Consider the following 25,360-nt stretch of genomic DNA (forward strand, 5'->3'; position numbering starts at 1 on the left):
AGGGAGGCCCGGTGTACATGTTGCTGCTGCTGTTGTGAGAAGAGAACTCTGACTCTTCAATTTTGCTGCCTTATCTTGGCCTGCAGCCATTACCACACCGAGTGACACTGTTTGCCAGGGCTTGAAAAAGCTCCATAGACAGGAGCCTGTGGGAGTCGGCTGTTTGGGTCTATGACCCCATATTGCTTTCTGGTAAGATCTGGTTTAGGAGACCTGGCTGTTTACACACTGCTGGTCCTGTGGTAGGTAAGGATCTCAAGAGGGACTTGGAGAAGGCATTTCTGGGCTTTGCATCCTCTACAGCTTGGGTATTCTGGCAGTTTTCCACCTGGGGAGTTTCCTGGCCTATTTCATTGTAGTTTCATTATAACTGATGTTTGTGCAGTACTTGAGTTGATTGATTGTCTATATTTGAATATACCTGTGTGCTTTTTTCTGTGGCTTTGACCCAAAGGTTGGAGTGTTTTAGTTTCAGAAAACCTGAGTTCCAGAGGTCGGTCTATTACTTCCTTGCTTGGTGCATCTGCTTGTTTATGGCTTCTACTTGGTCATTTTTCATGTGGGCTCTTCTAGAGAAAATAAGTCAATCGGTCACCATGCTGAGATGCTTCAGTTCTTTCCCTCAGAAGCCTGCAGGCAGCGTTTTAGGAACCTTGGCTACCAAGAAGGGCTTGGTAACACTGAAAGTGTCGGAAGAGTCAGCTAACTTTTTTTCATCCTAGATTTCTTTATCTATAAAAAAAATTATAGCACTATTTTTCCTACTCAACTAAAATGAAGAATTGTATCAAAATGTGTTCCTAAAAGTTATAATTTCTATATACAGTTGCTTTTAGGAAGTATCATGCAACAAAGATAATTACCAAAAAAACCAAATCCTATTAAATGTTCCTAATCTAATTTTCCCTAGTATAGATTATTTACAGCAGATAATAACCTATGGTGAAATTTCTTCAACATTTTCTTTTTTATTGTGTACCAGTTGGAGTGCTATGAGTTAAGTTGTCCTAGAAACTATCTGAACATTGTAAATATTCAATTAATAGGAACTGATATTGCTCAAAGCAGAGAGTAGTTCTTTTGTGGAAGCACATTAATTTTGCATTAATTCAGATTTTATTAATTCATTATAAAATTAAGAGCTAGATTCAAGTTGTAAAAATACCTTAAGAGCATAAACAATTATAAGACAATTAAGTATCCCTCGATATACACTTGATCTTAGCCAAAGGGCCAAGACGCGATTCCTTCTATATACATATGGCATAATTGCAATGTGAGTAAAGGTTAGACCTTTATATACTAACTAAAATCGGCTTAGGCTGAAATGTGTTTTCTTTAATGTAGATTTTTCACTAAAGCAAATCTTCCCTATCCACTTACTCGAAATGAAGGAGATGACTCCATTTCTCTTTTTCTTAATTTGTATACCATACTTGGTAGTTCCATCTGGAGATAATTGGATTTCTGCCAAAAACTTAAATCAGGCTTGCAGAGAGTTACCTGCCTCAGGCAAGAAACTGCACTGAATTAATAGGAAAGAACATGCTTTTATTTCACCAGCCAGTAGAAGGAAGTGAAAGCACTTTGTGGAAAAGTTTTAATATTTGTTTTATAAGGATAGTGCTGTATTATTGATAATGCCATTTTGAAATATAATAATTGGGGAAATGAGGAAATATAATTGCAAAAATTTGTGTGATATTTGTAAGTCTGATGCGAAGGTTTGTTCAGAGATCTTGATGCTAGATGTAAATATTTCATGCCAAAGGAAGATAAAAAATGGGGGCATGGCAGAAGCAGAGAGAACTAAGGCAAGTTGGAAACCACCTCAGACCTCTTTGTGGGCAGTGCTAAAAGCCCTAAGTTTATGTGTTTCGCATATAATATAATGATTGTCCTTTTAAATTTCTTTTTTTTTTTTTAAACAGATTTTTGCTTGGTAGGTTAACCAAAGGCAAGAAGGTTGATCTGTCTCCATTCTAACTTCTGACCCTGGCAAGATCCTTGTCACAGACCCTGAGCCCAAGTCCATCGTGCTGCTCTATCCCCACTCCACCCCATCACCCTGGGGTGTACCTGAGGTCTGCAGTGTGATGATGGTCAGTGTCCTAGCATGACGACCTTGGACCATGTGATAGCTACCCACCAGTCAGACTGGGTCTCCTTCAATGAAGAGCCACTCTTCAATGTCCCTTCCAAGGGTAAGGAGTCTTTCCATTTCCTAATGTGATGAGATTGACACTGAACCATATCTGTCTGTTATGTCTTATACTTGAGCAATCTTCAGTGGAATCTTAATATCCAAAAAAAGAGCCAGTTCAGATGCACGGGTTCTTCTAGTTAGAAGCTTAGAGGAAGCATCTTAGGAAACTTGGGGCCCTAAGAAAAGGCCGGGAAACAACAAAAGTTCTTTGGCTCTTCCAAGAAGCATAATCTTCATAGTTACAAGAAGTACCTCACTATCAGCTTTTTTGCTTGTTACTTCCTCCAGCAATTTGGATTTTCTCAGTTTTTAAAGTGTGGTTATTAAAAATGATAGACTCTAGAGCCCTATCACTTAAGCTCAAATCCTGGCCTCATCACAGATGTGTGGTGTGCTGCATCCTTGGGTAGATATTTATTTGACATCTCTGCAGGTTTTTTTTTTTTTTTTTTTTTTTTTTTAAGATTTATTTATTTATTTGAAAGGCAGAGTTACAGAGAGGCAGAGGCAGAGAGAAAGAGTGGTGTCTTCCATCTGCTGGTTCACTCCCCAAATGGCCGCAACAGCTAGAGCTGAGCCTATCCGAAGCCAGGAGCCAGGAACTTCTTCCAAGCCTCCCACACGGATGCAGGGGCCCAAGGACTTGGGCCATCTTCTACTGCTTTCTCAGGCCATAGCAGAGAGCTGGACCGGAAGTGGAGCTGGGTTGAACCTGCACCCATATGGGATGCCGGCCCTGCAGGTAGCAGCTTTACCTGCTGCACCACAGCAATGACCCCCTGTGCATAACTTTAATACCTGGTACAATACAGGTCATCGCAGTCCCTACCTCATGGTTTCTTGTGACCATTAAGTGAATCATGCACTTAATGTGCTTAGAGCAGTGCCTGGCACATGACAGAGATCTCAGTGCTGTCATTCCTGGTCACAGGGATGATAAATATATTGACTTCGGGGATGAAGATCAAGATGGGATCCAGGAGCTATTTGTAGTTGATTCTGTTCTGTGTCTGCTAGTGCCGACTTAAAATCATCCTGCTTTCATTTATCACACCTGGAAATCGTTAGTCTACAGGGACTTGAATGGGCACTCATATGGGATGCCAGCGTCACAGCAGGTAGCACCTCACCACAACACAACGCCGGCCCCAGTTTCTAGTTTCGTTTTCTTTTCTTTAAAGATTTATTTGAGAGAGAGAGTTAAAGACAGAGAGAGAGAGAGAGGTCTTCCATCCAGTAGTTCACTCCCCAAATGGCCACAACAGCTGGAGCTGGGCCAATCTGAAACCAGGAGCTAGGAGCTTCTTCCAAGTCTCCCACAGGGGCCCAAGCACTTGTGCCATCTTCTGCTTTCCCAGGCCATCAGCAGGGAGCTGTATCGGAAGTGGAGCAGCCAGGATTTGAGCTGCACCCATATGGGATGCCAGTGCCGCAGGTGGCATCTTAGCCTGATATGCCACAGTGCGTGCCCCAAGTTTCTAGTTTTCACACATTCAGAAATAATCCTTTAGCATATTGGTAGGTGGGTGTGGCTGTTTTCTTCTCTTCTCCCCCACCCACTGCGATGGTGGGTCCTGGAATCATCCTAACCTGTCCTTTGTTTTTCACCTCCATGGGGCAGTTCTGAAGAGTGACTCTCTTTACTTCATGGTGGTGTCTGGTGTCTCTTTCAGGGGGCACTGATGAGCACCTCCCGAGATTGTCATCTTCCTCAGACCCGTCCGAGAGCTCCTCCGGGGAGAACCACGCAGTGGATGCAGGCTCCCAGGACCTTTCCCACTCCGAGCAAGATGACTCCTCTGAAAAAATGGGCCTCATTTCCGAAGTGGCCTCCTCTCCTGGCACTCCCGAGCGGCCCCCATCTGACCTGGCTTCAGCCATCAGCAACTGGGTTCAATTTGAAGATGACACAGCCTGGGCCAACACGTCACCACCTCATAGAGAAACAGGTGAGGTAGTGGGAAGCTAAGGGTTCAACTTGGGAACAAGCTCGACAGAACTGCTTCTCTGTACGGGGTGTACAGGGCTGCCAGGGTTCTGTCCCGAACTCTGAGCTACCAGCCACATAGGACAGAGCAGGCAGAGGTCTCGCTCTTTAATTTTACAATTGGCTCTTGTGCACATTAGCATATAAATGCATTTATAGGTCCAGGGTCATTTGTAACTTTTTACTCTCATCCCTGGCTGTTGACTTGTCTTTGGAAGAATGCACATATATTTATCTAGTAGGGATTGGAATTCTGTTTACCCAGGACCTAAACTGTAAGCTCCTTATATGTAGACATAAGTGTCTCTCAAAGTGGGGGCCACTGACCATCTCTAAATATTAGAGTCATCAAATAGAGAAACTTGTTAAACATAGATGTCTTCATGTTCCAGAGCTCGTGGATCCAAGTCTTCAAGAATGGAGATAGCTGTTAATGAGAAGTCTCTTGTTTTATGGCATTTTAATGGCCAGAAGCAATACTGGGGGGTTTAGGGAAATCATACAAATTGTTATTCCCCACACTGATGACCCAGCCACTTACTTTGTTGTGTACTTAAGTCACAGCAAAAAGGTAATTGGATAACCTTTGGGACCTCACACCTATTTATTTTCTGCTTGCTGCTGTAACAAATCAGCACAAACTTAGTGGCTTAAATGCATGAATTTATCATCTTACAGTTCTGTATTTCACACTTCCAACGTGGATGTCATTGGGTTAAAATCAAATGCAGTACAGCATTCCTTTCTGGAGGCTGTAGGGGAGAGTGTGTTCCCTGATGCTTTCCAGCTTCTAGGCCTCCCACATTCCTTAGCACATGGCCCATTGCTCCACCTCCTAAGTCAGGAATGTATCATCTCTGTGCCTTTTTTTTGAAGTGACATCTTTGACTTCTTCCACCTTGCTTTTCTATTTGTAAGGATGTTTGTGATTCCATTGGGCCCCCCTGGGTAATGTACCTATCTTAAGGTCTGTAACATAATTGCATGCACAGAGTCTTCTTTGCCATGAAAAGGGACATATTCACAAGCCTGGGGATTAGAGTCTGGCCATTTTGGGGCAGGGTTATTCTGTCTACCATAGAGACTAACAAAAAGCAGAACTGGTGTTTTCTGTTGTTGGGTTGAATATTTTGCAAGTTCTACTTTTTAAAAATGAGTCCTTCTTTTCAAACACATTTTTGACACCAAAAAGACAGAAAAAGTTCTTAGAAGATATAAAACATGATTCTACCATATAACAAACATTTTCTTTCCTATACAATAGTTTACACATTTATGTATACTTTTGCATATTTAAGCATCAAGTTCTCTGTAATGATTATTTTTTTAAAGATTTGTTTATATATTTTTTTGAAAGTCAGAGTTTCATAGAAAGAGAAAGAGATATTTTCCACCCTCTAGTTCATTCCCCACTGGCTGCAATGGCCAGTGCTGGGCCAGGCTGAAGCCAGGAGCCAGGAGCCAGAAGCTTCCTCTGAGTCTCCTACAAGGGTGGCAGGGACCCAAGCACTTGGGCCATTTGCTGCTGCTTTTCCTAGGCTGTTAGCAGGGAACTGAATGGGAAGTGGAGTAGCTGGGACTTGAACCAGTACCCATGTGGGAAGCTGGCAATGCAGGCAGCAGCATTTTACCTGCTGTGCCACAACACCAGTCCCTGTCTGTGGATTACTGGTGAGACAGCCATGACATTCAAAGCACCATGGATAAACTGACAGGTGCATACAGGCTTCCCAGTCTGGCTGGAAAGGGAAGCAGTAACTCTTGCTGAGCACCCACTGGCTGACAGGGCACTTGGCTAACCATTTATACATGATGGGAAAATATTACTGAACACTGGTGCTGTGGTGTGAATGTTTGTGCTCCTCCAAAATTCATGTTGAAATTGAATCCTCAATGTGTTGATATTAGGAGATAGGAGGTGACTAGAGCCCTGGTGAATGGAATTAGTGCCTTTGTAAGAGAGACTGGTGGGAGCTTGCTTGCCTATTCTGTACCATGTGAGGACACAGCTAGAAGGAGCTGTCCATAAAGAACAGGCCATCAGCAGACAGCAGGTCTGGTGGTGCCTTGGTCTTGATCCCATCTTCCAGAACTGTGAGTAGTAAACTTGTGTTTATAAATTAGCCAGTTTAAGGTACTTTTTTAAAATAAGATACATTTACTGAATACTCATTTTCTTTTCTTTTTTTTAAAGATTTATTTATTTTAAAGTCAGAGTTACAGAGAGAAGGAGAGGGAGAGGGAGAGATTGATCCTCTATCTGCTGGTTCACTTCCCAACTGGCCGCAACAGCCGGAGCTGCGCTGATCCAAAGCTACAAGCTGGGAGCTTTCTCTGGGTCTCCCATGCGGATGCAGGGGCCCAAGGATTTGGGCTATCCTCTATCGCTTTCCCAGGCCATAGCAGAGAGCTAGATTGGAAGTAGAGCAGCTGGGCCTTGAACTGGCGCCCATATGGGTTGCTGGCACTGTAAGTGGTGGCTTTAACTGCCATGCGACAGTGCTGGGCCCTGAATACTCGCTTTCTTAGGCACCATTGTCAGTGCTTTGGCTATAACATTTCATATACTCCTTAATACAGTCATAGAAGAAGCTATCAATAATATATCCATATTACACATTGTGAGAGAGACTGAAACAAAAGGTGATTTAGGAATTTGCCCAAGGTTGCATGCTAGGAGATGACAGGAGAGAGTTTCTATGCTGGACAGGAAGCCCCAGGACCTTGAACTAGCCAAGGACTGTGCTGGTTCTGTTTGCTTTATTCTTCCTAGTGCTGCTGCCACTCCAAGTGTCTTCTGCTCTCTATTAGGGGAGGGGTTAGTGGGATGGTCTTTGTCTACTCAGTTGCCCTGACCTCTAGGTCACTGATTTCATTCATACCTTACCTTTAGCCCCAAAGACTTCCTTATTGCTCAAAGCTGATTATAAAGTAGATGGTTTGATTTGCTTCAACTCTTCACCACTTATTTTACAAAAACAGTTTGGGATTGCCCATCATCATGTTGCTCCCATCTTATGGAGCACCTTAGCTTGTTATTAATCATGACCTTGACATGTTGCTAAAACTTTATTCTTGAATACAACAGTTTTTGAAGTGATTTATTGACCAATGGGGTTTTCTGAGACTTTTTCACTGGTTTGTGGGGTCAAAATTATTGTCATAACCTAAGGTGTTCTTTGCCTTTGTCATTGCATTGGCATTTGCAAAACACACCAAACGTTGGAGTAAGGGAAAAGGTTTGTTGCCTGGTTGGGGACCCAACAGGGTGCCTTCCTGTGCAGGAGAAACAGCCGCCTGTACTGGGAAAACAGCTTTGCAGAGGTAGGAAAGTGGGAGCAGCAAATCCCTTAGGGTGGGGATGGGGCTGATGCTTGTGATTGGGCTAGTAAACCTGGCTGGGTTTAGAATGAAACATGGTACAAAATGGCAGCCTGGCCAGAGCCTAAGATGGCGCCACAGATAAGACCATGCCATTTTACTAACAACCACCCTAACTGCCTGTTAGCCCATTTGACTCCTCACAATAGTTGTTCCATTCCTGGAGGCTGTTGGACAGCTGAGATTTTAATTTAAATTCAAAATGTTTGGATACATATGCTTGTTAGTAAAATGGCGCAGTGTTATCTATGGCACGATCTATATCCTAACACCATCCTAGGCTGTAGCCCCCACCGCCACTGCTGGAAGCCACAAGTCTCTCTCTCTCTTTCTCTTTGTCTCCTGATCTCCTGTCTCTCTGTCTGCCTCTTGATCTCTCTCTTACGTTCTCTTCTCCCTCTTTTCCTTCTTCGCTCTTTCCCTCTGGTCTGTTGGGTCTCCCCCAATAAACTATATCCCTTACTCTGGTATTTGGTGTGTTTTGTGGCGGCCTTACAATGCTGACCTAGTATCACACATGCAACTGCAGGCATTACACAGATATAACACAAATCTTTGGGGCCAGCACTGTGGCGCAGTGGGTTAACATCCTGGCCTGAAGCACCGGCATCCCATATGGGCACCGGTTTGAGTCCTGACTGCTCCACTTCCTATCCAGCTCTCTGCTATGGCCTGGGATAGCAGTAGAAGATGGTCCAAGTCCTTGGGCCCCTGCACCCGCATGGGAGACCTGGAAGAAGCTCCTGGCTCCTGGCTTCCGATCGGCGCAGTTCTGGCCGTTGTGGCTAATTGGGGAGTGAACCATCGGATGGAAGACCTCTCTTTCTCTCTCTGCCTCTCCTCTCTCTGTGTAACTCTGACTTTCAAGTAAATAAATAAATCTTTAAAAAAAAAAAAAACAAACACAAATCTTTGCAGCAAAATGCCTCACTATGATAGAGTATGTAGGATTTCTTGTAATATTGCTGCCTGCTCTAATTGTTCAGTAATACTCAGTTTTTATGGTGTAGTAAACTGAATAATGGCTCCCAGAGGCATCGGTTCCTAGTCCCTGAAGCCTGTATTACCTTATTTGGAAAAATAATCTTTGTATGTGTGATGAAGTTCGGGATTGTGAGATGAGGGATAATTCTTGATTATCTATGCAGGCCTTGAGTGTAGTCACAAGTGTCTTTGTCAAAGGGGAACGGAGGGAGATTTTGCCCACACAGAGGACATGGCAGTGTCCAGATGGAACAGAAAGAGATTTGAAGATGCCAACTTTGAATGCTCTAGTGATGAAGCCACAACTGAAAAACACAGGCAGCCACCAGAGGCTGGAAGAGACAAGGACCAGATTGTCCCCTAGTGCCTCTGGCGAGAGGGTGGTCCTTCTGACATCTTGATTTTAGCAGTGATTCTGATTGCTTACATCTGGCCCCCAGAACAGGGAGAGAATAAATCACCATTGTTTTCTACAACCAAGTTTGTGGTGATTTGTTACAGCATCCACAAGAAACCAATACACTAATCTCTAAAATCTTAAAATGGAACCATTTGCCTGTGGCTGAGAATGAGTCAGTTTGGGTTAGGGGGCCAGCAGTGATACACTGGAGACTATTTGTTAAGCAGATATATGCTAGCCCTGTGCTTCATCTCCTGACCTTATAAGTACTTTATAATTTATTCATTGAGTCACCCAATATTTACTAAGCTCTTCTTTTTGTGGTTCTGCTTGATGTAGATATTCAAAGACATAACTTAGTGCTCAGAATTTACCACAAATCCATTGAGCTGCATCTGGGCCCTTGAGTAGGAAACCAGAGCCAGCTTGCTCCTGTGATTTCCCTCTCTGCCTCCAGCTGATCGCCTTCCAGCTACAGCGTGTCTTTTTTTCATGTATTCCATCTTATGGTAGCTGAGAATTCGGAGCTGATTTTAAGGAAGCAAATGAAGAAGCGGATGTCAGGAGAATTGCTTGCCTGTGAGGTTTGTTTTAGAGCCAGGTGCATCTATTCTTACTTCCTGTGAAGAATTAAAGTCAGAATTTAAGGTATTTTGTTCTTAGTGATCATTTACCTCTGAGACTTGCCAGAGCTCTTACTGTTTTGTCGTAGATCAGTGGTACTCACATGGAAAACCCTCTTGTGTAGGTGGCCAATTTATATAAAAAGAGCAACTATCTGGTTTTTAATCGAATATAATAACATACAAATGACTTGTCCATCAATTTCTCATTTATCTACTCGTTTTTTTTTTTTTTTTTTTTGGGGTCAGCTTTCTGTTGCTTTAGCTAAAGTTCGTGAGAGGAGAAACCTAGGGAAGACGGTTTATCTTGGCATTCAGTTTTGGAGGTTAATAACCTAAGATCAGTGACTCGTTGATTTAGGCATCTGATAAGGCAGGAGAGTGGTGGATGGATGATCTCATGGTGAGACAGGAAACAGAGAGAGACAAAGGCACCATGCTTGGTTTATGTATCCAACATTCTCTGGAGCACTGTCTTTCCAGGGCAAGCTCTCAATGACCTAAAGATCTCCTGCTAGACCCACTTCTATATGCCATCTTTAGATCCACTCCCTACCCTTAATCCACCAACTGTTAACATAAGAACCTTGGGGTTTAAAAGTTTATGTGAGTTTGGGGAGCTAAAACCTGTGCAAACTAAAACATCCATTCTAAATAGTACTTTTCTTAGTTTATTAATTTCCATCAATCAGATCCTAGATCTATTTTTTTTTTTTTAATCTGTCTATTTGAAAGAGTTACACACAGAGAGAAGGAGAGGCAGAGAGAGAGAGGTCTTCCATCCACTGGGTCACTCATCAGTTGGCCGCAATGGCTGGACCTGTGCTGATCCAAAGTCAGGAGCCAGGAGCCTCTTCTGGGTCTCACACACAGGTGCAGGGGCCCAAGGACTTTGGCCATCTTCCACTGCTTTCTCAGGCCAAAGCAGAGAGCTGAATTGGAAGTGGAGCATCTGGGACCCAAACCGGTGCCCACATAGGATGCTGGCACCATAGGCTGCGGCTTCACGCGCTACATCACAGCGCTGGCCCACCAGATTTTTGCTATCTTTGCTATTTCTCTACCCATGTATATCAAGCAAACACTTTTAATATGGATAACACATGAATGAAGTGGAACTGGGGCAAGAGAGATGTTTGATGTGTTGTATTTAAATGTGCAAACATTTGGAATCTCCCAAGAAGTGTGGTATACCTAAGTACGTCTCCATGCTTGCAGGTTGCTAAGTTCATCCTAAAGAATGGAGCCCTGGAAACTTAATTTTTGGCTTAACCCACCTTTCCTATCATAACATTATCACTAGAGCCAACGGACTCTTTCGTGTGATCCATAGTTGCAGTTTTCAGTTTCTTCCCATTTTATTCCTTATGTCCTATTTGCTTCTATTAAATACCCTGAACAAATGTCTTTCTGAGTCAGGAAAAGGGACAATGTCCTGTGCAACCTCTCTGGATACCCTTTGGTGAGAAGGTCATGATCTTGTGCTAAGGAAAATCAGGGAGGGAGTGAGGCAGAGCAGACATGAACCTCATGATTGCTGCTCCTGGTTTTGATTTCCGGAACGCAGAGTGAAGCCTCACTTAGCCAGCCATTCCAAACCTGAAAGTCCTAGCTTGCAAAGAGAAGTTAGGAATACACACACAAGCGGCACTCTGAGGGAGACATGATATCTAGGTTGCTCATTTCCCATTCTCCAGTTCTCTTTCCTCCACTCTTTGAAGTTTTTCTGGAGAATAAAGCGCAAAAAAGAAAACAGCCTATCTTTTAAGCTGTGCCACCTAAGAATAAAGCCACGGGAGCCTTGGATTTCAGCCTGGAATGGGGATGCACTATTTGCCCTAATTAAAATGCAAGGAGGCCTTAGGCACAGTGGAGTTGGGGACAAAGAGACTGTAATTAGTGGCAAATCTCTTATTTTTATGGCATTTAAATGGCCAGAAGCTGCAGTGCGAAGCCTAGCGAAACCAAGGAGTTGTTAGTCCCCACACTGGTGACCTGGTTACTTGTTTTACTATATGCTAAGCATCCCAAGGGTGACTGGATAACCAGGAGCAATAGCTGGTCAGGAAAGCCACTCCAGAAATGCTTACATCCATCAAGATGATACTTTTCCTTTGGACTCCAACTAGGATGGGATTGGAAGTGAAGGAAGGAAGGAAGGAAGGAAAGCACTTACTAATATTAAAAAAAAAAAAAAAAGAAAAATGTGATAAAATAAGAGGGACAGAAGACTTTTTAGAGCCACATACATGGAACAGAGAGCTGGTGTCAAATATTTGGATCTGGGGATACTGGGAATAAAGATAATTCCCTTTGAACCTTTTGTGGAACGTATTTCCTCCATTTGAAATTTGGTAGATGCTAAATGTAGACTTTTATCTCTTTGATTTAATAAAGCCACTTTGAGTCAGGCCATCTTGGTATCTCTTCCCTTCAGAAAGATTAGTGTTGAGTGGTAAGTGTTTGGCATGATGGCTTTATTATTTTTTTAACTTTTATTTAATAAATATAAATTTCCAAAGTACAACTTTTGGATTATAGTGGCTTTCCCCCTGTAACCTCCCTCCCATCCGCAACCATCCCATCTCCCACTCCTTCTCCCAACCCATTCTTTATCAAGAGTAATTTTCAATTCTTTATATACAGAAGATCAAGTTAGTATATACTAAGTAAAGATTTCAACAGTCTGCACCCACACAGGGCATTATATTGAAGTGCCTGGTTCAAGTCCACGCTACTTTGCTTCTGATCTAGCTTCCTGTTAATGTGATCCTGGGCGCAGCAGGTTATGTCTCAAATATTTGGGTCCCTGCTACTGATGTAGGAGACCTGGATAAAGTTCTTGGCTCCTGGCTTTGACCTGGCCTACCTCTGGCTGTTGTGGTCATTGAGAGAGTAAACCAGCAGATGAAAGTTCTCTCTGTCTACTTCTCTGTCTCTGTCTCTCTACCTTTCAAGTAAAACAAAAATAATTTCAAGAATTTTTTAAAAAGAAATACTTTTGTTGGGACCTTAAATGTCAAATACTTAAAGCTAATAATGAAATTAGCCATGAGAACACTGTTCATATCTCTAATTTGAAGATGTAAACATCTAAAGTTATACAGTGGAAAATATCAGGTAATTTAACTGGATATTTGTTTGCTGAACCTTGAACTAGGTGCTTAGATATCTTGCTAAGCCATGAGCAGAGCTAATATGTGAAAAAGGCAATCTTCTAGTGAGTCTATTCAAATCAAAATTGGTACTTCGTATTATTCACTAAAGAAATATTTTTTAAAGGTAGGCATTTTGTGCAGTGATTAAGATGCTATGTGGGGATGCCTGCATCTCATTTATCAGAATGCCTTGGTTTGGGATTCCCAGCTCTGCTTCAAATTTCAGCTTCCTGTTAATGAAGATCCTGGGGGGGATAGGTGATAAGTACTTGGGTTCCTGCCACCCACGTGAGAGACTCAGATGTGAGATCCTTTCTCCAGGTTCAGCTTGGCCTTGCCCTGGCTTTTGCAGTCATTTGAGAAGTGAACCAGTAGATGGAGATCTCTTTCTGTCTCTTGTCTCTCTTTTTGTCTTACACTCTTTCAAATAAAATTAATAAGAATTTTGAAAACAAAATTTTGAAAAAGAACCTAAACCCAGCTGGTGTTTTATTCACATTGCATGCTTTAGCAGTACTTCTCCTAACTTTGCCTAGCTGCAAAAGTTTGACTAACTCACATGAGAAGTCTTCAGAAAGCTCATGAAAAATACGTATTATGAAAATACTATGCATGAATTACAAAAAAATTTTTGCACCAAAATAAATTTATCTGAATTCCATTTTCCATGAATTTCTTGAAGTACACTAGTGTAAGGCCTGCTGTGACTTTAAAATCCCACCGTGCATCAGGAAGAATGTAGCAGTCAGTTTACCTCTCCCTCAAAAATCTTTATAAGGGTTGTTTGGGAGCAAAGATTGATTATCCAGTATGTGCATTTTACAAGTGTGTGTGTGTGTGTGGTGTGTGTGTGTTTGCACTAAGAATAGATTTGCAAATGCCTACAAACAAACAGGCTGAAAGAGCAAAGTTCATTCCCCAAATTTAAAAAAATAAAAGACCATTATCAGCATGAGGCTTCATATTCACTCCTCATGTTATATGCACTGACCTTCCTTAGTGGACACAGGGATTGTTTGGCAAGGCCAGAGCTGAATTGGACCCATTATGCAGATACTGCAGGATATGCATAATTACAAACATAAAAAAAATCTTTAATTTCCGGAACATGTGTCCCAAAGCCCAAGCAAAACACTAGTATTCTCTTGTGCTTCAAATGTCTTCCCTAAAAGCTTGGGGTAAGGCCTTCCCATTGTGTCTGGGGAAGCTAATTATCTGGACCAGAGAAAGAGTGACTTGTTTGGTGAGGATCAGAGATGACGTTCACCATGTGAAAGGGAGGCAGGGGTGACAGCTGAGAGAGTTCATCCAGGAGACCAGCCCAGGGTTCATTTCTATTCTGTTGCTCATTCTGGCTCCTGGGGGTGGGTGGGGGTAGAATAAGATCCCAATAGTTTGGTCCATGTGTAGACAAAGCCTGCTGCATGCATATGCATTTCCCTTCTCAACAGAGAAGCTCTTATTTTCTTTTAATACCTTGAATTGTTCTTCTCTGCAACTAATTGTACCCAATGACCTTTCTTGAGTCCATCTCAGATGTTGATGTACCCAGGAATGAAGTTCATTCTTTAAAAATTTTTTATTCAGTTTTAAATTTATTTGAAAGAGAGAAGGAGATCTTCCATCTTCTCATTCACTTCCTAAATGCCCACTACAGCTGGGGCTGGGCCAGGCCAAAACCATGAGCCTGGAAACTCTATCTGGGTCTCCCTTATGAGTAGCAGAGACTCGATACTTGGGCCATCACCTGCTGCCTCCCAGGGTACACAGTACTGTGAAGCTGTAATCAGAAGCAATGGCAGGACTTGAACCCAGGCTCTCTGATATGGGATGTGGTCACCAAACACCTGCTCCCAGGAATGAATGTCAACATAGTCCTCCTTCCTCAGGGCTGTGTGCCTCTGCTCTGCTCTAAGCCTCACCTCTTCTGCTACTTCAGACAGATTTGTTGCTGACATTGCTGTCCCCTCTCCCCTGAGGCTCTTCCTCCTCTGTGCTAAGAACTCTGCTCCAGGATGCCTCTTCAAAAAGGCCCAGAACATTCCGTGCCTTCCCTCAGGCTTCTCTTAGGTTTCACTTTCTTCACAGTCCATGTCTCTACCTGAAATTATGTGATGATGTATTAGATTACTAGCGAGAAAGGACTTTGCTTCTCTCATTTGTTCTCTACAGGCATTTGAGGAGTGAAACAGCAGACAGAAGATTCTCTCTTAGTCTTTTTCTCATCTCTTCCTTTCAAATAAAAGTAAATTAAACAGAAGATTAATAATATGCTGGCATATTATTAAAAATAAGCAAAAGAAAGCAAAATAGACAAGAAAATTAGGCCAGCTTCTTACCTTTTTCTTTTTTCAAAGAAAAAAGGACTTATTTATTTTGAAAGTCATAGCTAAAGAGAGAGGTGAGAGAGACAGACAGAGGTCTTTCATCCACTAGTTCACTCCCCAGATGGATGCAATGGCTAGGGCTGGGCTTGGCAGAAGCCAGGAGCCAGGAACTTCTTCCAGGTCTCCCGCATGGGTGCGGGGGCCCATACATTTGGGCCATCTTTCCTGCTTTCCCCAGGCCATTAGCGGGGAACTGGATCAAAAGTGGAGGAGCCAGAACATGGGATGCTGGTGTCAGAGATGGCAGTTTTATCCAATACACCACAGCGCAGGCTCCTACCTTCTTCTTGTCAGCCAACAATTGTCAGAAGCTTAGAATTTCTCATTATTACATACTCAGTACGATACACACTGGTATATACTTACATCCATATGCGTATACATGCCATATGCATAGGTACATACACATGTACATAACATGTAAACCTATACATGCACAAGTATAACATTCACACATAACATATACCCTTACACACATATATATGTATATACAAACAGTTTCTTTCTGGAAACTTGTAAAAAGCACACTTAAGATTGTCCACTATATATTTTTTGTGCTTAAAGGTAGTTCTCAAAGATGAATTCTCCCAGTTTATCTCAAAGCGTCCTTAAAATGTTTTATCAGAACTTTCCTTCCAGAGAATGTGCTAGCTCCTCAGTGAGGCATTGTGAAACACAAAGTAAACTGCCCAAGCACGCATCAATTAACTAGAGCATTCATGCAGAAAACATTTCGGTGCTGGGAATACAATAATGAGAAACCTGGACACCATCCCTGCTTTCCCCAAGTTGAGGTTACCTAACAGTTGGGCAATCTGTCACTAACGGAACCTTCTGGGAGCCAACAAGAGCTTTTCTGAACCAGTGCTGGGGACAGCTGCTTTGCGTTGCCAACTGTGAAACAGCAGGGGAGCCACAAACAAAGAATGGAATTAGATCTATTTTGTATTCATAGACGGCACATTTACAGCCTTGAAACAATCATATAGTCTCAGTGGTTGACATTAAATTATAAATAAAGGATATGGCATCAAAATATTTACAGAAGGATACTTTTAAAAAGTTTTTGGGAAAATAGAATTAAGAGGTAAGTTGAGGGGCCAGTGTTGGAGCTTAGAAGGTTAAGCTGCCACTTGCTGGCATCCTGTACTGACTGCTCTGCTTTGATCCATCTCCCTACTGATATACCTGGGAAGGCAGCAGGGGATGGCCCAGGTGCTTGGACCCCTGCCACCCATGTGAGACACCAGGAGGAATTCCTGGTTTCTGGCTTTCGCATGGCCCATCCCTGGCTGTTGTGGCTATTAAGAGAGTGAACCAGTGGACAGAAGATCTTCCTCCCTCCCACCCTCCATCCTTTGTCTATTGTTCCCTCTGTCTGTGTCACTCTGCCTTTCAAATAAATAAATCTTTTCTTGAGAAGAATTTTATTTTGGTGGAAAAAAGAGTTTTGAAATCCATGCATAGTTTTATTCATATTAAATGTTTTTCTGTAAACTTTTTAAAGACTTTTCATATTTAACATCTTAATCTACCCAAGATCCCAGAGGAGAAAAAGAAAAAAAAATCTGTATTAACTATTTTAATAGTATCACTGATCTTCAAAGAGTATATGGAAAATACATTATGGAAAAACTATGCTTGGCTTTCAGAATTTCTTTTGTACCTACCAAAATGAATTTATCTTTCAATTTCATTTTCCATAAACTTTTCATAGTATCCTTATATTAGCTGACAACTTATAGATTTATTATTCATTTAGTCAGTGTTGCTGTGAGTCCCACCATATACTAGTCACTGTTCGGGGCACCATAGATACAGCCAGATACTCTTCATGTGGGACACACACTCTGCTGGGGCTGCCATGCCAGAACCACAGTGAAGCGGATCCAGAGTAAGTTTGTGATGTCACGTGGCAAGTAGGAAGGAGAGGAAAATGAGGCAAAAGAGGGGAATGTGTTGAGGAGGGTGCAAAACTTTACATAAGGCGAGGGAGTGACTTTCTGGGAGGTAAACGTGAGGGAAGACTGAAGGGAAGGGAGGGGATGAGCCTTGCAAAGCTGAAAGGACAGAGGCGCTGGTTTGGAGGGAATGACAGGAACTTGGCTTTGGACACATAGAGATGTGATGGAGACTGCAAGTGCATTTGGACATAAGAATGTGTCTTTAAATAAAAATCACGTCCAGTTAACCCATACTGAATACTTCCTTTGTGTTAAGCACGTTAGTACTGCTTTGTCAGTGCTAACCTGGTCCCCTTCTGAGGGTTGTGTTCTTTGTAGCCCCATTTTGTAGTTGAGAAAGTGGAGGAGCAGCTGGTTAAATAACTTGCCCAGGCTGTACAGCTGGCTCATGCCGTGAAGCAGGCGGTGTGGGTGCAGGAGCCTTGCTCGTTTCCTCAGGAAAGGAGGGGAGGCAGAGTTCGATCTCCTTTCACTCTGTTCCCTGCTGGATGTTTGTGGCTCTGCGGCACAGTGCTGGCGTCATCTTGCTTTTATCTGGCCTGGCATCAAAGGAGAAGAACCTGCTCCAGGCTCAGCACTGTCCTTTCTATTCAGCTAAGCTTGTGGCCTGAGGACATTCAACCAAGAACCTAAATCAGATAACTCATGTGAGATCTCTAAGCTGATAAATAAATAAAGTATATTAGACCGAATGAGAATAGTTTGTGAGCTGCTGGGACTTCTGGGACTTTGCCTCTCTCCACTGCATTTTCCTTGGTTTCTCCTTCAAGTGACACGTTGTGAATGTAAAGAGCCAGTGTGAAAATACAAATAATTATAATAGCTTCCTTTCTGAGCCATCGGAGTCTTTTCTGATGTGTGGTTTTAATAAGTTTTATTAGCTACGAAATAAATGCAAAGGAACATCTTAAAACGCATATTAAATTATAAAGAACAGTGGTCAGCTAGTTTTATGAATGCATATTGTTGTCAGCTAACAGCTCTCCATGTTTCCCTACTGATCCCGTCTTCCTCCTTCATTCCCTCCCTTCCCTCAGTCCTCTATCACCACCTTCCTGAGTTTTGTGATAATAACTGCATTACTTTTCCTGACAGCTTTCCTACCCCACACATGCATCAAGAATGGTGTAATTTAATTTAGCCAGGTTTTGAACCTCATATGAATGAAATACTACCTCATTTATTTTGTGACTTGCTCCTTTAACACAACCTTATTTGTGAGATTTGTCCATGTTAGTACCTGTAGCTAGGGTTCATTTAGGTTTTATTGTTTAGTTCATTTTTTTTTACTTATTTTCATTTAGTTTTTATTCATTTGGTGAAAGGTGAAGGATTTATACGATCTGAAGGGAAACCAGAGTATTAGTTTTTATTCATTTGGTTACTGAGGGACATTGGGTCGTTTTTCCTCATCAGCAGTTAAGAACATGCTTCTATGATCATTATTTTCATTTTTCTAAAAGCATTATTGGCCGGCGCCGTGGCTTAACAGGCTAATCCTCCGCCTTGTGGCTCCGGCACACCAGGTTCTAGTCCCGGTCGGGGCACCGGATTCTGTCCCGGTTGCCCCTCTTCCAGGCCAGCTCTCTGCTGTGGCCCAGGAGTGCAGTGGAGGATGGCTCAAGTCCTTGGGCCCTGCACCCACATGGGAGACCAGGAGAAGCACCTGGCTCCTGGCTTCGGATCAGCGAGATGCGCTGGCCACAGCGGCCATTGGAGGGTGAACCAACGGCAAAAAGGAAGACCTTTCTCTCTGTCTCTCTCACTATCCACTCTGCCTGTCAAAAAAATAAATAAAATAAAAGCATTATTAATTTAGGTCCTGGTGAACATGTGCAAATGGTTCTCTTGTATAAAAATATGAGGGGTCGGGTGGGCGTTTAGGCTAGTAGTGAAGACACCTGGATTCCCAGCTCTGGCCCCTGACTCCATCTTCCTTGGGAAGCAGCAGCAATGACACAAGTAATTGGGTTCATGCCACTCATAAGGGAGACCTGGATTCAGTTCCCAGCTCTTACTTTGGCCAGGGGCACAGCTGCAGCCATTTCAGGCATTTGGAAAGTGAAAGCAGCAGAAGGGATTGCCCCTGCCCCCCAACACACACACACACACACACAGCTATTTAAAAAGAAACAAGCAGGAGAGAAATTGCTGAGCTCTGTAATATTTTCATCTTCAACTCAATCAGATAACGTCAACTTGTTTGTTCCTATTCGAAGTATTATTTGCTGGTTTTCAAAAATACAATTCTCTTTTATATGTTGATTTTTAAGTCACAATCATTTTGCTGAAGTTATTTGATAAAGTGTCAGTAGTATATTTTGGTTATTTGTAATACACGAAATGTCATCTGCAAATAGGCAGAGACACACAGAGAAAGAGACGGATAAATATCCCCTCTGCTGGAACACTCCCCAAATGCAAGCAATGACCAGGACTGAGCCAGGGCTGAAGCTGGGAGTTGAGAGCTCAATCCAGGTCTTTATGTGGGTGGCAAGAATCAATCTTGAGCCATCACCACTGCCTCCCAGTGTCTGCATTAGCAGGAGCTGAAATCAGGAACTAGAGCCAGGAATTGAACCTAGGCACTCGGATGTGAGAGACACGAGCATCTTAACCACTAGGCTAAATGCCTGCTTCTTATTTTTCACTTTCTCATTGTATAGACTTTGGCCATAAATGTGATGTTGCATAGAAATGGGGATCATGAACATCCTATCTTGGTTTGAATCTTCAAAGGAAACATTTTCGACATCACACATTGTCTGCTGTAGGGTTTGGGGTTGTCTCTATTAGGTTTCGGTGGTCTCCTGTTTCTGCTCCCAAGCAGCAGCTTAATCATTGCACCACAGCTGACCCTTTTTAAAGATTTTTTTTTGAAAAAGGCAAGAAAGAGAAACAGAAGTTCCCCATCCACTGGTTCACTCCCCAAATACCCACAATGATCTTTTTTTGGGCTGGATCTCTCATGTGGGTGGCAGGAGCCCAATCAATTGAGGCATTACTTGCAACTTCCCAGGGTGTACATTTGCAGGAAGCTAGCATTGGGAGTGGAGCTGGTATTCAAACCAAGGCACTCCAGTATGGAATGTGTCATCTTAACTGTGCCAAACTCCTGCTCCAGGTAAATTCAACTAGTCATAATTCATTTCTCCTGCTCATGAATCGTTAGATTCTCTGATAATAATTTGCTCAGGATTCTCCTGTGTCTCTCCATGGTTGAGATTAGTCTATAATTCTTATAGACAGTATAAATTGAATATATTTTGTCAGGTTGAGGTATCAGGAAATGCTAACCTCATAAAGTGACTTGGTGAATGGACCTTCTTTTTCTGTACTCTGGAATAGTTAGTAGAAGATTGAAATATATATTTTTTCCACTAAAGTATAAAACGTCCCAGTAAAACCACCTGGCCTGGGCAGGCGCTTAATACAGTGGTTAAGATGCCAGTTGGGGTACCCATGTCCCGTATATCATATTGAAAGGCCTGAGTTTGAGCCCTGGCTCCAGCTCCTGATTTCAGCTTCGTGCCAGTGTAGACCGTGGGAGATAACAGGCAATCTCAAGTAGTTGGTTCCCTGCCAGCCTTGTGGGGAGACAAAGATTGAGTTTCCAGGTCCTGGCTTTGACCTGACCTCGCCCCAGTAGTTGAAGGCACCTGGGAGTGAACCAGAGCATGAGAGATATCTGTGCCTTTCAAATAAATAAATTCAGGGCCCAGTATTGTGGTGCTGCAGGTTAAGCTACTGCTTGACAACAGCATATCTTATCAGAACACCAGTTCCAATCTCAGCTGCTCCACTTTTGATCTAGCTTCCTGCTAATATGCCTGGGAAGGCAGCAGAAGATGGTCCAAATACTTGGGCCTCTGACTCTTGTATGGGAGGCCAGGATGGAGTTCTGGTTCCTGGTTTCAGCCTGGCTCAGACCTGTCTGTTGTAGCCATTTGGGGATGGAAGATTCCTCCCTTTCCTTCTTCCTTTACTTCCCCCTCTCCCTCTCCCTGTTGCTCTGCCTTTCAAATAAGGAAGCTATTAAAAAAAAAGTTACAAAGAATAGAAAGTTTTAAAACCAACTGGTTTTATGTTTCCCTTATAGGAATATTGTAAGTACTGATTCACTTTATTTCATAATTATTGAACAAGTCAGAGATTTAAAAGTTACATTTTTCTAAGATTTCTACAATTTTATCTATGTTTTCAAATGTATTGGTGTAAGGACATTCATTATTTCCTTTCATTGCCTTCTTAACATTTTTTATAAGATTTTATTTATTTATTTGAAAGAGTTACACAGAGAAAGGAGAGAGAGAGAGAGACACAGAGAGAGGTCTTCCATCTGCTGGTTCACTCCCCAATTGGCCAGAGCTGCACTGATCCGAAGTAAGGATCCAGGAGCTTCTTCCAGGTCTCCCACATGGGTGCAGGGGCCCAAGGACTTGGGCATCTTCTACTGCTATCCCAGGCCATAGCAGAGAGCTGGATTGGAAGAGGAGCAGCCGGGACTCAAACTGGCGCCCATATGGGATGCCAGCACTGCAGGCAGCGGTTTTAGCTGCTACACCACAGCTCCAGCCCCACTAGACTTTTTGATCCTGCACTCTTACCATTTTGTAAGTAAGCTGGCACCTCCCAAATATGTTTATTTGCCTGTGCACCAGCCCCAAACCCAGGCATTCTAATATGAGATGCAGACATCCCAAAACAGCGTCCTAGTTGCTGTATTAAATACCCACCTCTCTCAATAGTTTTTTTTTTTTTTTACAATTCTATTGGTATTCTCAAGGAATCTTTTATTTGTGTTTTTTAAAATTCTCATAATTTAAGACTTTTTGTTGGTTTAAGAGGGAAAGAGAGAGGAGAGGAGTAGATTGTGAGCATGAGAATGTGCTTCTATCATTTGGTTCACTCCTCAAATGCCCACAGTGGCTAGGGCTGGGCCTAAGCCAGGAGCTGGGAACTCAGTCCAGATTTCCATGGGTGGCAGGAGCCCTGTTGCTTAAGCCATCTATCCTAAAGCGCTCTCCTCCCAGTCTTTTTGAACTTTTAGGACTTTTAGGGGAGTGTCATTACATAGGTAAGATTGATTATATCATTGGCCACTGGTGATCTAGTTAACCTGCAACTCTTCTCCTCAACTTGGAGGCTGGGGCTGGGGAGTCGAACGGACAGTTGCAGAGCCAAGCGCATGGCTAGTTCCCTTGGCAACGAACCCCTCATCTTGTAGGTTTCTAGGCCTGAGGACTTACCAAAAATTGCCTCATTAACACTAGCTCAGATGTGTTTGAAAGGGTATGTTGTAAATAAGAGACTATCTTTCACCTTTGCAGCTCTAAAGCTGTTCAGAGCTACTTTGGGAACCAAGGACTAAAGGCTAAATACTTTAATAAAAGATACTCTTATTGCTTTAGTCACTTAGGAAATAGCAAGATTGCTGGAGCTGGAAGCCAAGAATTATAGACAAAAACCCAAAATATATATAAATATCATATCACAGTATCGCATATATGTCATCAGCCCTAATGAGTCTCCATTTATATATTTAACAGTCTGGAATCTCTAACTACAGTCAAAAGCAGAGCAAACAGAGGCATGTCATATGCATGTACTTATGTAGTCCCAGATCCACTCATCTCTTAACCCAGACTGGCTCCAGTTTTGCAATGTGAATTAGCAGTTTTTCTTGAATTATTAGTGTGCCACTAAAACTGGAGAATATTCAAGGGTAAGGGTATAGTTTGGGTTTGAATGAAGCTGAGATCTAAATTTAGAAATAATATTAGATCTCCAAAGTAATTCTTAGTCCTTTTCTTTGATTGGAGGGTCCTGAGATCTTAGCTGTAATAATAGTTTTGATATTTACTCTTCGTAGGATCTCAGCCAGTTGCCCTGTCTTTGTCATGAGTGATTCTTTCTGTATTTCTGTGACAGAACTTCAAAAAGTTCATGATAAAATGGATTTAAAAGATTAATTTGTTTTGGTGCAAAAAATTTTTGAAATCCAAGCAGAGCTTTTTCTTAATATGTATTTCCTGTAACTTCCTGAATATTCCTTGTCTGGCTGTTCAGATTTCATAGAGGGGCCGGTGTTGTGGTGTAGTGGGTTAAGACGCCGCTTGCAATGCCAGTATCCCTTATGGGCACTAGAATGAGTCCCAGCTGCTCCACTTCTGATCCAGCTCCCTGCTGGTGAGCCTGGGAAAGTTCCTGTGCCCCTGCACTCATGTGGGAAACCCAGGTGAAGCTCCTGGCTCCTGGCTTCAACCTGACCTGGCTCCAACTGTTGCAGCCATTTGGGGGAGTGAACCAGTGGATGGAAGATTCTCTCTCTCTCTCTCTCTCTCTCTCTCTCTCTCTCTCTCTCTCTCCAGCATTGCCTTTCAAATAAAATAAGTGAATCTTAAAAAAAGAGAGATTTCTTAGAATCTGGATAACATCAAGGAACTGAAGATAAATGAAATACAACTATTTATATTGTATGCTCTTCGATTTTGGTTTTTCCCCAGCCCTGACTATGCCTTGCTGGACGTGCCCTTCATTCGGCTCCCTGGGCAGATGTCCTCTGACCTCCGAGAGCAGCTGGACCACTCATTCAGAAGACACTAGCAGTCCTAGCTTTGGTCCTTCATATACAGACCTACAGCTCATCAGTGCTGAGGAGCAGACGAGCGGCAAGGCTTCTGGAGCTGACTCGACTGGTAAGATGGAGCTCCATGCCAGAGGGCTCTGCACATCCCTTCTGGTGTTCCCAGGTGCTCTGTAATGTCTTGATTCCTTGCAGCCTGCATTGCTTGCAGAATGAGTTCAGGTACAGTCATCTAGTCAAAAAGCTAGAGTCCAGCATGGCTTGAAATTGCAGTGGGAAAAACATGCAAACACATTGGCTGCTTAGCTGGCACATGAGTCATACTAAGAGGCCATTTAACAGTGCATTTTAAAGTGTTATTTTCTGAAGGTTTGGGGCATGTACTGTTCCCTGTCAACTTATTTTCTCCTTGGGTTGCTGAGTTCTGTGTAATACGCACAAGGCTGATTCTCTCATCCTACCACCCACGCGTCTTCTCTCTTCAGCAAGGGGGAGGAATATTTAAACAGAGAAAAAATAAATGTTATATGGAATGGAATGAGAATGTGTCCAGACGCACACATCATTTTGTACTTAAATGGCGGTTCTGCTGTGCCTTCAGTGATCTTTTTGCTGGTCTATAATGTCCCACGATCTCATTGATTAAACTTTATGATAATCATAGGAATGCTGGCTTTCTTTGCAGGTGAAATACGAGTCCGTCAACAGGTGCTGTGTTTTGGGTGTGGTTTGGGATAGTCGTGGATAAGATCCATGTTTTTGTGTTGTGGTTATTTGACCTAAGTGATGGTTTCCACTGAGTGTGATGGAGGTGCTGCTGGGATCTCTGTGGAGGAAAGTATCCAGTGTGTCCACTGCATTTGTTTTACCTTTTCCAAACTGTTGTCGGGGAGTTTTGTCCCCAGATTGTTTTTCTAGTCGGGATAACATTTGCCCTCATGCTGTGTGCTGTGGGGTCCTCCAAGTGTAAAGAGGGGTGGATCCCTCCTATATTCTAAAGGGTTTGGGCAGGATTGGTTGATAGTTGATAATATTGCAGAGAATCCTCATTCAGAGCCATCTCTCTCTTCACAAGCCACAGATCTTTATGGCATTCTGTTTTCACGGGAAAAAATCGTGCCAACATAAAGTTATCTTTCATTCCATTTTTCTTTTTTCAAGATTTATTTATTTACTTGAAAGAGTTACATAGAGAGGGAAGGAGAGGCAGAGAGAGAGAGAGGTCTTCCATCCTCTGGTTCACTCTCCAATTGGCTGCAACAGCTGGAGCTATGCCCATCTGAAGCCAGAAGCCAGGAGCTTCTTCCGAGTCTCCCACGCGGGTGCAGGGACCCAAGCACTTGGGCCATCTTCCACTGCTTTTCCAGGCTATAGCAGAGAGCTGGATTGGAAGAGGAGCAGCCCAGTCTCAAACCGGTGCCCATATGGGATGCCGGCACTGCAGGCGGCAGCTCTTCCCACTACGCCACAGCGCTAGCCCCTCATTCCATTTTCCCACAAACATTTTGAAGTACCCTTGTGTACATCCCCACAACTGCATTTCTACCATGGGGAGCATCTTGTGGATGGAAAGTCGCATGCAGCAGCTAAAGCCATCAAGAAGGAGACTGAGCTTGTCTCCCCACTTTGCCTCTCTTTGCCCTGTCTCCTTTCTAAGCCATTCTGGGGCAGAGGCGTACAATAT

The 25,360-nt window shown here is 42.9% G+C and overlaps 1 protein-coding gene across 4 annotated transcripts in view; it reads left to right on the forward strand.

Annotated features, from left to right (window-relative positions):
• STON2 (stonin 2) overlaps positions 1 to 25,360 on the forward strand; it is a 189,593-nt gene that overhangs the window by 48,477 nt on the left and 115,756 nt on the right. For all 4 annotated transcript variants that reach the window (XR_009864798.1, XM_062181225.1, XM_062181224.1 and 1 more), the window contains exons 2-4: positions 1,932 to 2,204; positions 3,880 to 4,155; positions 23,597 to 23,788. Coding sequence is in view for 3 of the 4 variants with exons in the window: in XM_062181225.1 (XP_062037209.1) it covers positions 2,117 to 2,204; positions 3,880 to 4,155; positions 23,597 to 23,788 (556 nt within the window). In the remaining variant the exon portion in view is untranslated. The remainder of the gene's footprint in view (positions 1 to 1,931; positions 2,205 to 3,879; positions 4,156 to 23,596; positions 23,789 to 25,360) is intronic.

The sequence above is a fragment of the Lepus europaeus genome, chromosome 22 (genome assembly GCF_033115175.1).
Source record: "Lepus europaeus isolate LE1 chromosome 22, mLepTim1.pri, whole genome shotgun sequence".
NCBI classification, from domain to species: domain Eukaryota; kingdom Metazoa; phylum Chordata; class Mammalia; order Lagomorpha; family Leporidae; genus Lepus; species Lepus europaeus.